The sequence below is a fragment of the Tupaia chinensis genome, unplaced genomic scaffold, assembly GCF_000334495.1.
Source record: "Tupaia chinensis unplaced genomic scaffold, TupChi_1.0 Scaffold149686_1, whole genome shotgun sequence".
Taxonomy (NCBI): Eukaryota; Metazoa; Chordata; class Mammalia; order Scandentia; family Tupaiidae; genus Tupaia; species Tupaia belangeri.
The window spans coordinates 419,846-432,903 of NW_006209531.1; the positions used below are offsets into that span (position 1 = coordinate 419,846).

A 13,058-nucleotide genomic window follows, 5' to 3' on the forward strand; every position below is an offset into this window, starting at 1 on the left:
CAGGAGGGCCAGCTGCTGCGGGAGAAGCGGGAGCTGAGCCGAGCCGAGAGGGCGCGCCACGAGGCATTGCTGCAGGGCCGGGCCCGGCAGCAGCTTGAGGAGCGAGAGGGCCTGCGGAGCTCCCTGGAGGCCAGCTTGGGCCGCGCGCAGGAGAACTACGAGCAGTTAGTGGAGCAGCGCGCCCGGGAGTTGCGGGAGCGGGCCCGGCGGGAGGAGCTGCAGAGTCGGCGGGCCAAGGAGGCGGCGGAGCGCAAAGAGCGGGAGCATCAGGCTCACCTGGAGGCGCTGGCCCGCGCTGGGGAGCGACGGCTACAACACGCGACGCAAGTGGCGGAGGAGGCTGTGCAGCAGAAGGCGCGGCGCGTGGGCCAGAGTCGGCTGGAGAAGGAGCGGGCCCAGCGCGCCAACAAAGAGAAGGTGGAGCGGGACGAAGACTGCCGGCGGCGGGAGCTGCTCCAGGCGATCGGGCGCAAGCTGGAGCGCAGCGAGCAGCTATCGCGGGAGCGGCGCAGCGCGCTGGAGAGCGCGCGCTCCACAGCGCGGGCCTCCTTCCATGTGCGCGAGAAGGTGCGCGAGGAAACCAACACTCGTTCCTTCGACCGCATGGTGCGGGAAGCCCAGTTACACGCCAGCCTGGACCGCAAATGACTGTCCTCTTCACTAGCCAGACTGGCATGCACAGTCTGGTGGGGCTTCCCTCGGCCACTTTGACGAAACCCTGGAGTCCCCAGTCGAAGCCCAGCACTGTGGCCTCTCCAGGCTTCTGACCAATGGGGCAATGAGAGGACCCACATATGGGACCTGTCAGTCTGCCCCTTTGTTTTTAAACTTACTTTATCTGGAGATGACAAAGCACAATCTTTGTCCACATCTGCCCCTGGTGGCTTCCACACAGGCCCTTGCCAAACTTTTCTGTCTTTTGGGTTGGAATAGAGAGGACCTAGAGGGGAAGGGGCCAGTTGGGACTGGGGCGAGGGCACGTAAGAGAGAGTGCAGAGGCAATTGTCCCCAGACAGTTTCTGGTCTCAGACACTGAGCCGTCTTTCAGCTGCTACAGAGAGGAAGCAGCTCCCGGGATCACCTCCGACTATCTAAATACAGAAAGTTGCACAAAGCTTGGAGGCTTCCCAGAAAAGCACAGCTCTTCAATGGTGGCCAGCCAGGCCCAAATGACCCCCTAAAGGGTAGATTCTTACATGCTGTATTTTTAATTGGCCACCTGAGCAAATTCACATCTTAGTTCTGAGTTTTTCCGTTGAGACTCCCAGGTTTTCTAGTTAGACAATCATCTGCAGATAATAATCAATTGTGTCTTTTCTCTCTACTTATTCTCCCAAGTGGCACAAGAAATGGAGTGGTTTGATGATGCTGTTTAGCTTTAAAGGAAGCCCCTGCCCCTGGAGGAGGCAGGTTCCTCAGGCAGCAGTGTTCCACCCCATTAAGCTTTCTTGCAGGGTGTTTCAGAAGAGGCAGGGCGTGATGCCCACCTCCCAGTGAGGGGCCCGCTCCTTGCAGACAGGAGCCATGCCTTAAGAAGCAGAGCTTCCTTATGTGCCTGCTCAGGCTATTCCTGCTTAATCTCCAGCCCTGGTTGCAGTCTCAAGGATGAGCCCTAGAGAGCGTGGAGTGGAAGAGCCCCTCTGTGAAGGGGATACACTCAGCTGCTCTGAGGACGGAATGTCCTCGGCTGCTTTACTGTGTTGGCCAAAATGCTGGAATTGCCTCTTTGCTGAGAGTTGTGCTCGTTATTGTTGACAGTGTTTCTCCTCTCCAAGAAAAAGTCTCCCCCTCATCTATGATGGAAAGTACTTAACCTGTCTCCTGGTGCCTCACCTTTCCCATCCTCCAGATGGGGCTATCAGTATTCCTCTTCTGGTACCTCAAGGTTTCCGGGATCCAAAGCACCCCTTCAGTGTTATTCGTTGGTCTTCCCTGTGCCTTTCTTGACCTGGAGTTGGGAGGCGGGAGGAAATCTGTTAGCCTAGTTTGTTCCTGGGAAGATGGATTCCTGGCACTGGACAGATGGTCATTTAGCTTCTGGGGGGAAAATACTTGCAATGCCAGGCCCCTCCCGCATCCAGAAGGTCATCAGGCAGTTTTACCCCATAGAGCACTTGCCTTCCATGAAGCTGAAATTCATCCCCAGCCGTATCCATCCATCGACTCGGCCTTCATTAGTGATGGTGGAAGTAAACCATCACTTTTTATGTTAAATCAGGATCAGGAAATGAAAAGTAACCAAAAATAAATAAATAAATAAATAAGGAATCAGGGTAGAGAACTATTACATTAGACGTATTTCATGTATATTCTGCTGGGCAGAATTATCCTTAAATGGCTGGTTATCACACATACACACACACACACACACACACACACACACACACATTTATCAACTCCTCAGTCCCACCCCATCACATGCCAACAAGTGTAGGAGGAATATTGTGTAGAAGAAAGCATGTAGGTCTTACATGTAAGGTGTCGTGAAACCAGGAAAGGAACTACATACCCAGGTTTATTTCTTCTGTGGGCGATTATTTTTTCCCCTTAAATTTTAATTTTTATTGAAAACGAGGTTGTCAGAGGACTGTGATTATTGGGATTGTCTGTGAGTCAGGAGCATTCATCTAAAAGGTGAACGTGATTCTAGTTCTTCTATTGTGGTTCCTGAGTTGCTAGAGGGTTTTTGAAACCTTCATAGAAGTTTCACCCTAAAATTATTTACTTCCGAAGTGTGTGCATTCATTTCAGAAGACAATCTGGTTTTTGGGATAAGCCCTGACAGGTACAGAGGTGATCTTTCTTACCTAGCACTATACCCAGTCTGTTTTCTGACTTACTGAGTAACTTTGGGTAGATACCTCTCTGTGCCTGAGGAACCTGACTCCTGCCCTCCCTTGCCCACCAACACTGTGAAGATGTTGAATCAGAATCTGAGTGACATTCCCGTTCCTAGTTTTGTCACTCTGGAACTGTAAAAACAGTCACTATAAATAGGAAGGTCATATGACTCTACTACAGTTAGCGTAATGTACCGTTATGACTAGAGCAGAAAGGATTGGTCTTGAAAAGCACAATGTGGATCAAGTGTCGCCTGTGATGCCCAGGTCTAAATGTCACTAAATTAGAGATGCTAAATTGCACTTAGAAAGAAGCACTGTGTAAAGGCTAAACGTTTAGAGTCCTAAAAAAAAAAAAAAAAAAAATTAATGCTATATAGTAGAATTAAAGCAAAACCAGAAGCCAAACCTAGTGACAGTAAAGAATGGTTCCTCCAATTCTGGATATTCTTCTAGAATATAAACTGACTGTATTCTAGGATAAGTGTCTCTAGGAAAAGTGGCCATGCTGCTCTCCATGGAAGAGCAATTTCCAGAGTCTTTTTTGGGTCCTTTATTAATATTCTTTTCTTTGAAGCGATGCCAGAGAGAAGTAATTTCTTATTGTGAAAGGTAGCAAGAGAACACTGAAGGGGAACAGAGATGAAGGGTGGAGGATGTATATTCTGCTGGGCTGAATCATCCCTCAATGGTGTTCTGACCAGTGCCCAGAATTCGCCTTAGTGAGTCCTGGAACCTCTCTTATACATCTAGGGGACTGTGGCCTTTACGTGGTCATGGACTCTTCATTGGACCTCTTAGACCTTTTTCTTATTTAAAAAAGAGAATGCCAGGACCAACGAATGGCATAATGATTATGTCGCTTGACGCCCACATGGCCTGCCACAGTTTGAATCCCAGACCCAGCAGCTTAAAAAACTTACACCAACCATGTGTGCCCAAAATCCTGAGAGGAGAATGGAGAAGGGATTGTGGTGTGGCCATCCACCCTAGGGAGTGACTTCTCACTTTCTGTCTCTCTGTCTCTCTGGTGAGTGGATACACACCCTATAGCAAAAATCTCTCTCTAAGGGAGTGCAACCAAAAAAAAAAAAAAAATCCCCAAAAAAAAAAAAAAAAAAGAGAGAGAGAGAGAATGCCACCAGTCCCATAGGGCAGAGATTAAACACCAAGTGTGAGATCTGGATCCCACAAGGCTGACTGGGGTTTGACTCCTTACCTTAGAGGCTTGAAAACACACTGGGTCCATGTGCATGAGATCTTAAAATCCTCATGGGGTGGAGAAATGGAGTAAAAGGGATTGTAGCATGACCGCAATCAGAGGGTGCTTTCTCTCTTTGGTAAATGCACTTTCCCTTTAGCAATAAAACAAATTTTAAAAAGAAAAAAGACAATGTTAAGTAGGATAAGGAAGAATGGGAAGGATTGGAAAAAAACCTTAGTTTAGTTCTTTACTAAGGAAGCAACCAGGACACAATCATTTCAGATGAAATGGTAGATGAGGCTAGGCCTTTGTCCTACTCATCCAGTGACCAATGCCTACACCACTTCTGGACAGGAAGATAAAGTTTCCTTTTAGAAGCACACAGATAGGAGTCTTCAATGGAGGCAGTGACCAGTATTTGCCAAAAGCTAACAGACTGGGGTGGTGAAATATATGAAAATATAGTTTGAGTTCAGGTCATTCTTTAGAGTCTACCCCTTACTCCTTCTCCTGAAAAATCTGATTAAAACAGTTGCCTCCACTAAGGGGCTGTTTTATTGACTACTGAATCCCCAACAGCCTGTGGTTTAGCACCTCACATATGTAAGCACGTAAGTCCTGAAGAGAGATAGGAATAGAGGGAAGGGGGGCTAATGGACAGAAGAGCGACCAGAGGAAGTCTATGTATATGTACTAGGTAGGCAGGCCTCCATTCATTCATAATGTTCATTGAATCCCTGCTACATGCTGGAAACTGCTCGTGGTGCTGGTGGAGCAGTCTCTGTCCACGTTGACCCTGAGATGTGTATGCTCCTGTGTCGTAGGAGACATCTTTGTTTCCCCATTGGGCTGAACCATTTTCCCACCAGGAAATCCATTCACAGGCAGACTAGATGGTCCCTCAAGGCACTAACTTCAAGCCTTTTCAGTTTCCTGGGGACAAATCATCTGCCAATCAACCATCATCTAGTCACTCTTGCTCTCCTTCCCTTGGATAAGCCTTGATTAATTAGGTCAAATTCATAATGTCATGCACTTAATCAACTTTAAATTACAGTAAAAAGAAAGGGAGAGAGATTAATCACTTTCAAGGGCAGTATCTGCCATGCCTTTAAGAGATGCAGCATAAGTAACTATCGTTGACCTAGAGAAGTGAGCCTCAGGCTACACTTAACCCTAATTCTCCATACCGGATATCAGTGCCATCATTCGACTGTTCTTGGTAAGACAAGGAAGTCAACATTTCAGACACATTGCTAGTTTAAAAGTCTCAAGGAAAAGAAATTTCTGGTCAGTTCTGAACTGAGGAGAAAGTTTAGTGAGCCAAAATATCCCATTTTTTTAAGCCTTCCAAGCGACTGAGCCCATGGGTTGCCATGTAGACTTGCCTTGTCTCCACTGTGTGACATTTCCACCCTTCCTGTCCTAGAGAAACACTTGACAGAGGGGTGTAAGGAAGCTTCATTTCTTTCACAGCCTGAAAAGAGGCTTTCAGAGGTCTAGCAGCAGACAACCCTTGGTTCTAGAAATGATGTGTAGGCCCTATGTGCAGCACATTTAGCTTTGGGTATCTGGCATAGTACCTGAGGGCCATGCCCAATCACATACTTTGGTTATGCATGTCTTCACAGAAGAGCACCCCCTCGACTCACATATGTGTCCTGTTACACAGAGCTCTCTTGCACACACTCTCCCTGCAGGTGATTCCGCCCAGCCTCCTGAATCTCCCCAAAAAGCTCCTAGCTCTTCACTCTGTCCCTGGCACTGCTTTGGTGGCAGTAAGTTAGTGCCAGGACAGAGGGTAGAGTTAGGAGCAGGGAGTAGAACACAGGGTGGGAGATGATTGCTTTCTGAGGGCCACTGATAACATCATCATTTGCAGTGTCATCACTTCCCAGTTCATCACATACAGTCATATCCCATGTGAGAACAAACAAAAGCTTCTCCAAAGTGGTTTTTAAGTTAGCTGCCATCTTGAAGTGGTCATGCCTTTCTTCCTCTTTACCAGTCCAGTATTGATGGCCTGTTGTTGCGTCAGACAATTGTGCAATTCACAGGGCTGTATCTGAGCATGTGCGGGTACATACATGCCCCCTATGTTCCCAGCATCAGCATTCTTGCAGAGTGAGGAAACCTGTAGTCATTTATTCTTCCAGAAAAGGGTAAACTTCTTGGACACCAGGCTCAGATTTTAGCCCCTTTGGTGTTATCGGCATCTCTTTCTGTGTGGCAATCCTCCAGCCATTCCAAAGGAAGAGACTCTGGAATAATGGTCTCCCCCAGTAACATGTGGTAGTCAGTTGTTGGAAAGATAAAGGATTACTTTGTTTACCAAATTACTTTGTTTGGCAATAAAATTGACACCTGATGATAATTTTAGAAAATTGAGAGGCTGCTGGTGGGGGTCCATTGCTTCCACCCACCTCCAACCCACGACTCCTTTGGGCTCTGGTCTGTAGGCATGGTGGCTGTATTTCCCAGATCCTTCACTGCACCTCATGGATGACGAAAGATTTTTATGCTGCCTCTTCATTTCTCTACCAGTGTGTTCTCTCACTCAGAGTGAGAGATTGGTTAGGAAGTGAAATTAAGAGGCCACCATGCTGATGTGCAGGAACACCACAGTGTAACAGAATGACATCTGCAAACTTCTCGAAACCCAGTCCATGTAGTTGCCACATCTTCAGAACAAAGAGTGTGGCAAAGGAGCAAGCATCCTGACTTCTTTGAACTATTTTCTGCTCTTCCAGATGCCCCCGTTGTCCTCTTTAAAAGAGAGACAGTGGATCCTATTTGGCAGGAAGTTGTTAAATCAGTTAATCAGTGGAAATCCCTGAGCAAGTAGCACTCATTCTATGGGTACTGTTACTCTGAACTTGGGAGGGTGATAAAGGAAATTCTAGGGTAGACTGAGCTTAAGCTAGGTGCTTCTTGGACACCAGGCTCGGATTTTAGCCCCTTTGGTGTTGTTGGCATCTCTTTCTGTGTGGCAATCCTCCAGCCATTCCAAAGGAAGAGACTCTGGAATAACGGTCTCCCCCTACTAACATGGGGTAGTCAGTGGTTGGAAAGATAAAGGATTACTTTGTTTACCAAATTACCTTGTTTGGCAATAAAATTGACACCTGATGATAATTTTGGAAATTTTATTATAAGACTTCCTACATGATGATGAAATGACAGAATGCTTTAACATTTATATATCTTTCTTGGACAAAAAAAGGTATGCCTCTATCCTGGTGACAGCCAAATTCTATGATGGCCTCTTTAGCAAAACCAAGCATGAGAGGTTATGGGAGAAGCACTATTCTGGGGGCTCCAGGACAGTAGGATGTGTTGGCATCCAGCAGCCATCTCTGCTACGGTCACGTGGGAATGAGAAAGAGGACCTAGGGTAAGCCCAACCTGAGAGTCTGCTGGTGGGCTCACTGCAGGGGTAGATGTTAGAGCAGGAAGGAGAGAGGCAGATGTGCCTAGACAGCACTTTGTCCTCAACAAATGACTGACAGAGAGGCTTCTGAGATGACTCAGCAAGTGCCCCATCTCCCCACCTCCTTTCCTGGCTCCCCGGGTTTGCAGACATCCACATGGAGATTAGCTTCAGGTCTGGGTTGCAGAAGTCCATTCCCGACTCTGGACATGCATTGATGCACAGAGGTGCTCAACAGCTAGGCTGACCCATGCTGGTTCTCACTGTGCATGGGAAATGGGGATGAAGAGTGCAGCAGGAGCTTACTTACCTACTTTGTCATTTTTCTTCTGCCCTTGGATACCCTGGAGAGAGGCCCCATGGGACCTCAGAGTCCTCCAGAGTCCTCAGCAAAAAAGTTGAATAAGCAGAGTCTGCCTCCCAGGAACATCTGCTTGTTTGAAGAAAACCCGCAGGGTGAGCAAAATGCAGAGCAGAAGGGAGCAACTTGCTAATTGCTGATTGTAGAGATAATGATGGCTGCATTGTACTAAGCACTTATGCAGTGCAGGCAACTGCTTTAAGAGCTTAATCCTCACAAGAGTTCTATGAGGTAGGTACTTTTATTAGTCCCATCTTATACAATAGATGATAAAATTGAGGCACTGAATTTGAATGACTTGCCTGGAGACCCACAGCTAGGGTTGAGCAGCCCTGGCTAGGAACCAGTTAGTCTGGCTGTCGAGACCATACTTTGAACTAGGATAATCCTTTCAAAAATAATTTCTTTCTTTATTTATTATTTAAAGATGACTTCTTTCTTTCATGAGCAAGAGAGAGACAGGCACCTCAACAGGACCCTCAGACCACAATCCACCCAGAGCTTCCGCCAGCCCCAGATCATGGGCACCCACATGCCCAATATACTCAGGGAAGTAAGTCTCTGTTTCTTTTTTATGTAGGGGTGGGGAGATTTTGCTATAGGGTGCATGTGCTTTGCTGAAGGGACAGAGAGACAGAAAGTGAGAAATCACTCCCCAGGGGGAAAGGCCACGCCACAATCCCTTCTCCATTCTCCTCTTGGGATTTTGGGCACACATGCACAGGCACCTGGCGTGAGTTTCAAGCTGCTGGGTCTGGGACTCAAATTGTGGTCAGCCATGTGGGCCTTGGTGCCTTAACCGCTATGCCACCTGCTGGCCCACTCAGGGAAGTCTCTGTAGGCAAAGTCAGAAGCCCTCCATGTGGGGCAATCCCACAGAGCATTGTGTTATTGCTGTGCTACCATCTGGCCCACCTGCTAGTATGTTGTATCTGTTCTCGAGAACCAGTGAGAATGATGTCACAAGTGGGCCCTCCCAGAGCATCTCTATGCCAGCTTTATGAACACCCATGATATCCAAGTGTCAGGCCTATAGGAAAAAAGCTCAGACCTTGTTTGAACCCAGAGGGTCCTGGTAGCACTGAGGGTGGACTGAGGCTCACTGCCCAGAGACAAGATGAGGGCTCTTGTGCTGATCCCAAAGCTTACTACATCTGTGGGCGTGGTGCATGCTCCACATCAGAGATATTCAGAGTGGTCCCAGGGCCAGCAGGAGCAGCATCAGATGTTCTGGGGTGAGACCCACAATCTGTGCTTTAGCAAGCTATCCGGGTGGTTCTGGTTTCAGTTAAGCTTGAGAAGCACTGCTTTAGAACTGTGTTTTCCAGGTCAATAGTCATGAGACACATATGCCTATGTAAATTAGTTAAGTAAATTAAAAAAAAAAAAATCACCTCCTCAAGTCATACCAGCCACATGGCAGGTGTTCAGCGGCCACATGTAGCTGGCGGCCAGCATATTGGGCAGCACAGATATGGAATATTTCTGTTCTTGCAGAAAATTCTACTAGCACTGCTACTCCAGAGTGCAGGCCACAGACCAGCAGCACTGGCATCACTTGGAAGATTTTAGAACTGAAGAACTCAGGTCCCATCCCAGACCTTTCAAGCAAGAGCCTTCTTTTTGTAGGGTTCAGGTGACTCACAGAGTGCTTTAACGTTTGAGAAGTCCTGCTCTAGAAGGCGAGCCCCACTCCAGTACATTTGGCATGTGTGATTAACACCCACTGGCATATTCTCCCTCTTCTTTATCTCCTTCTCCTTTGGCCTCTCTTTTCTTTGTAAAAATTTCTGGCATTTGGCTTAGGGTTCATCTTTCTGGGCTACCAGAGCATACTATTTTACAGCTCAAAGGGGAGTTAGACAACGTACATCCATCTGTCCATTTGAATGATATGAACACTTAAATGTCTCACCTGGTCAGACATTGTGCTGGGAGCTCCCATTCTAGATATTTCGTGTGTTTTGATATTATTATTTTTTTGGGGGGGAGAGGTTTTTGTGATAGGGCACGTGCGCTCGCCAGACAGACAGAGAGAGACAGAGAGACAGAAAGCAACAAATCACCCCCCAGGGGAGATGGCCACGCCACAATCTTTTCTCCTCCATTCTCCTCTCAGGATCTTGGGCACGCATGCACACGCACCTGGCATGAGTTTTAAGCCACTGGGTCCGGGACGCAAACCGCGGCTGACTACATGGGAGTCCAGTGACATAGCCATTACGCTAACTGCTGGTCCCTGTTTTGATATTATTGAGAGTGGTTGCAAGTGTCCAGGGCTTGGCTTTCAACTATCCCTAAGTATTTGGTTTTCTAGAAGACCTCATCCTGCTGCGGCAGAAAAAAAAAAAAGCTATTCTTTACAATAGCTTAATAAAAATCTCCCCTTGTTTTATTTTTGGGTGTTGCTTGTGTTTGATATACTCAGTTAGAATTGGTTGCTTTTTCATACATAAGTAAGTGTTTTCATTATCATGTGAGCTGCCAGAAAGAGAAAGTCTGGCAATTCACCTGTCTTCTTCTTGCAAAGGGGTCCAGTGAGTGGACAAGCCTCTGCTTCTCATCCGAGGTTCATAGCAAAAGCATACGAGTGAAGCAGTTAACTTGCATGATGTAGATCCAGCCAAAAGCTCAGCCCAGGCCAGGGCCGTGGCCTGGTAGTTAAGGGACCTGAATTCCACATGGCTGACTACACAGTTGGGGTAACTCTAGGGGCTTGAAAAATAGCCAGATGTTTGCGTAGAGTATAGAAATAGAGAAGGGATTATACCACCCCACAGAGGGAGGTACTTTCTCCTTCTCTCTCATAACTACACATGCCTGGTGACAAAAACAAAACAAAACAAAGCAACAAAAACTCTGGTCCAAAGTTTCATAGTCTGCCTCTGTTGCCATGGGTAGGTTAAGAATTCTGCCTGGGCTTCTACTTCATGCAACTACTGAAGAGGACACAAAAAAGAGGGAGGGAGGGGGACCAGCAGTTAGTGTAATGGCTATGTCACTGGACTCCCTCGTAGTCAACCACGGTTTGAGTCCCAGACCCGGTGGCTTAAACTCACGCCAGGCGTGTGTGTGTGTGTGCGTGCCCAAGATCCCAAGAAGAACATGGAGGAGAAGGGATCGTGGCGTGGCCATCTCCCCTGGGGGGTGATTTCTCGTTTTCTGTCTCTCTGTCTCTCTCTGTCTGGCAAGCGCACGCACCCTATAGCAAAAACCTCTCCCAAAAATAGAAGAAAAAAAAAAAAAGAGGGAGGGAGGGAAGTGAGCAAAATTTCTCTAGAAAGGAAAAGTGCCCATTATGAGAGGTTATTAAAAATAAGAAAGAGCATCTTTTGTTTGTTTGTTTTTGCTATAAGGCGCACGTGCTCACCAGAGAGAGGGAAAGTAAGAAAACACTGCCCAGAGGGTATGGCCACCACACCATCCCTTCTTTTCCATTCTCCTCCAGGGATTTCGGGTATGCACAAACATGCAGCCTGGAAGATTCTCGAGTCACCAGGACTAGGACTCAAACTGCACACAGGGCCCTGTGGGATCCAGCTGCTTCCACCTTCATGCTACCTGCTGTCCTGACATTCAGATGGTTTTGACCCACAAAGCATCAGACAGCTCTGTCCCGACATTCAACTGGTTTTGACCCACAAAGCATCAGACAGCTCTCAGTATCCCAAGCCCACCACCATGGCCATCTACAACCTAGTGTTCATCCCACCTGGCGAGAGAGCCCAGAGCCTGGAGAACCACGTCAGCAGCTGGTAGGACGCCAAGCGGACCCTGACAGGCTATGAGGAGGAGCGTGGGGGCAGGCGCTGGGAGAGGCTGGCTGTGATTACACATCTGCTTCAGCTCAGTGAGTTATATGTTCCCTCCGGACAGTGCTGGCTGCCAGACCAGATGTGGCGGCCAGTGGTGAGCATTTGATGCACCAGTGAGCAGCCCTATGTGGCTTTCACTGGTGTCATGGAGCAGAAACTGCTTCCAAGCACGGTGAGGCCCATGGAAAGATCTGGAGCTGCTCCTGTGGGGTCCCACTACGCCTGATGGAGCCCAACCACTTCTTCTACTATAACATCAGTCAGGATCGCAGGAGGCAGACCTCATGAGGATCAGCTGCCCTCCTACGAGAGTCTGAAGGACATGATGGCCAGAGCTCTGCCCTTTGGAATGAAGAAATAGTTCCCCAGATCACGGATGGGAAACGGGCACTGACTGAGCCATGGCAACAGCTGTTGGGGGCATTGTCAACATCTGGAGGTTCTCAGAAGAGGCTGTTGGGGAACTGCACCTGCCTGCTGGTATGCATATTGTCTCTGCATTGGGCTAGAACTTGAATCCCATCAAGCCCAGGCAGTTCCTGACAGATGAAGAGACTGTGTGTAAAACCCTGGAAGCTGAGCTGCCCAGGGCGAGGCCAAGAAGTGAAGGCAAGCAGTCAGACGGCTGTCCCAAGGAGCCCCTCCCTGCACATCCCAATCCCTCTGTACGCCTCCCCTGCACATGAAGTTGAAGCTACAGATGGGGACCGGCGACTCTAGGTCTCCTGCACCCACTTCCTTCGTACAGTCTAGGAGAATAGCGTCTCTGAGGCCTGGGTTCTCTGTCCAAGTAGGAGGAAGCCTCCCCTAATCCAAGAGAGTTGAGAGGTAGTAACGGGTTTGGCCAGAGTGTTGTTTCCTAAGAACCAGCCCAGGCGAGGGAGGAACCACGCTAGTGCACGACCCAAGAGGAGAACCAGAGGTCTGCTTGTGTTCCCAGGAGCCAGTCCTGTGCTCTTCTGCAGGAAGGTCACAGCCTGGGGGCTCTAGTTCCAGAGAAAGATGATATAACCTGTATGGTGATTTAAAAAAACAAAACAAAACAAAACGCCACAAAATCAGGCCAGCAGGTGACGGCGTGGAGGTTAAGGTGCTTGGTCCCACAAAGCCAACTGTGTGGTTTGATTCCCAGACCTGGTGACTTGAAAATCACCTGACATGTGTGTGTGCATAACCAACATCCTGAGAGAAGAGGAGGAAAAGGGATTGCGGTGTGGCCTGCCCCCTGGGGGATGATTTTTCATTTTCTCTGTCTCTGTCTCTGGCAAGTGCATGCACCCTATAACAAAAACTAAAACTAAAACAAACAAACAAAAAACAAAATGATTTTCTCCCTGATCCTAGAAAAACTGGTTCCAGAAGGCTGAGATCGGTTCTTATTTAAAGCATTTACTTTAAAAAAAAAAAA

At 47.9% G+C, this 13,058-nt stretch overlaps 1 protein-coding gene and 1 pseudogene across 1 annotated transcript in view; both read left to right on the forward strand.

Moving 5' to 3' along the window:
- CCDC177 (coiled-coil domain containing 177) overlaps positions 1–3,231 on the forward strand; it is a 4,467-nt gene extending 1,236 nt beyond the window's left edge. Inside the window, exon 3 of the mRNA XM_006171515.3 lies at positions 4–3,231. Within this exon, the coding sequence (XP_006171577.1) occupies positions 4–648 (645 nt within the window). The 3' untranslated portion in view covers positions 649–3,231. The remainder of the gene's footprint in view (positions 1–3) is intronic.
- On the forward strand, positions 2,058–12,257 carry LOC102501294 (putative phosphoglycerate mutase 4; annotated as a pseudogene).
- Positions 12,258–13,058: the final 801 nt, after the last annotated feature.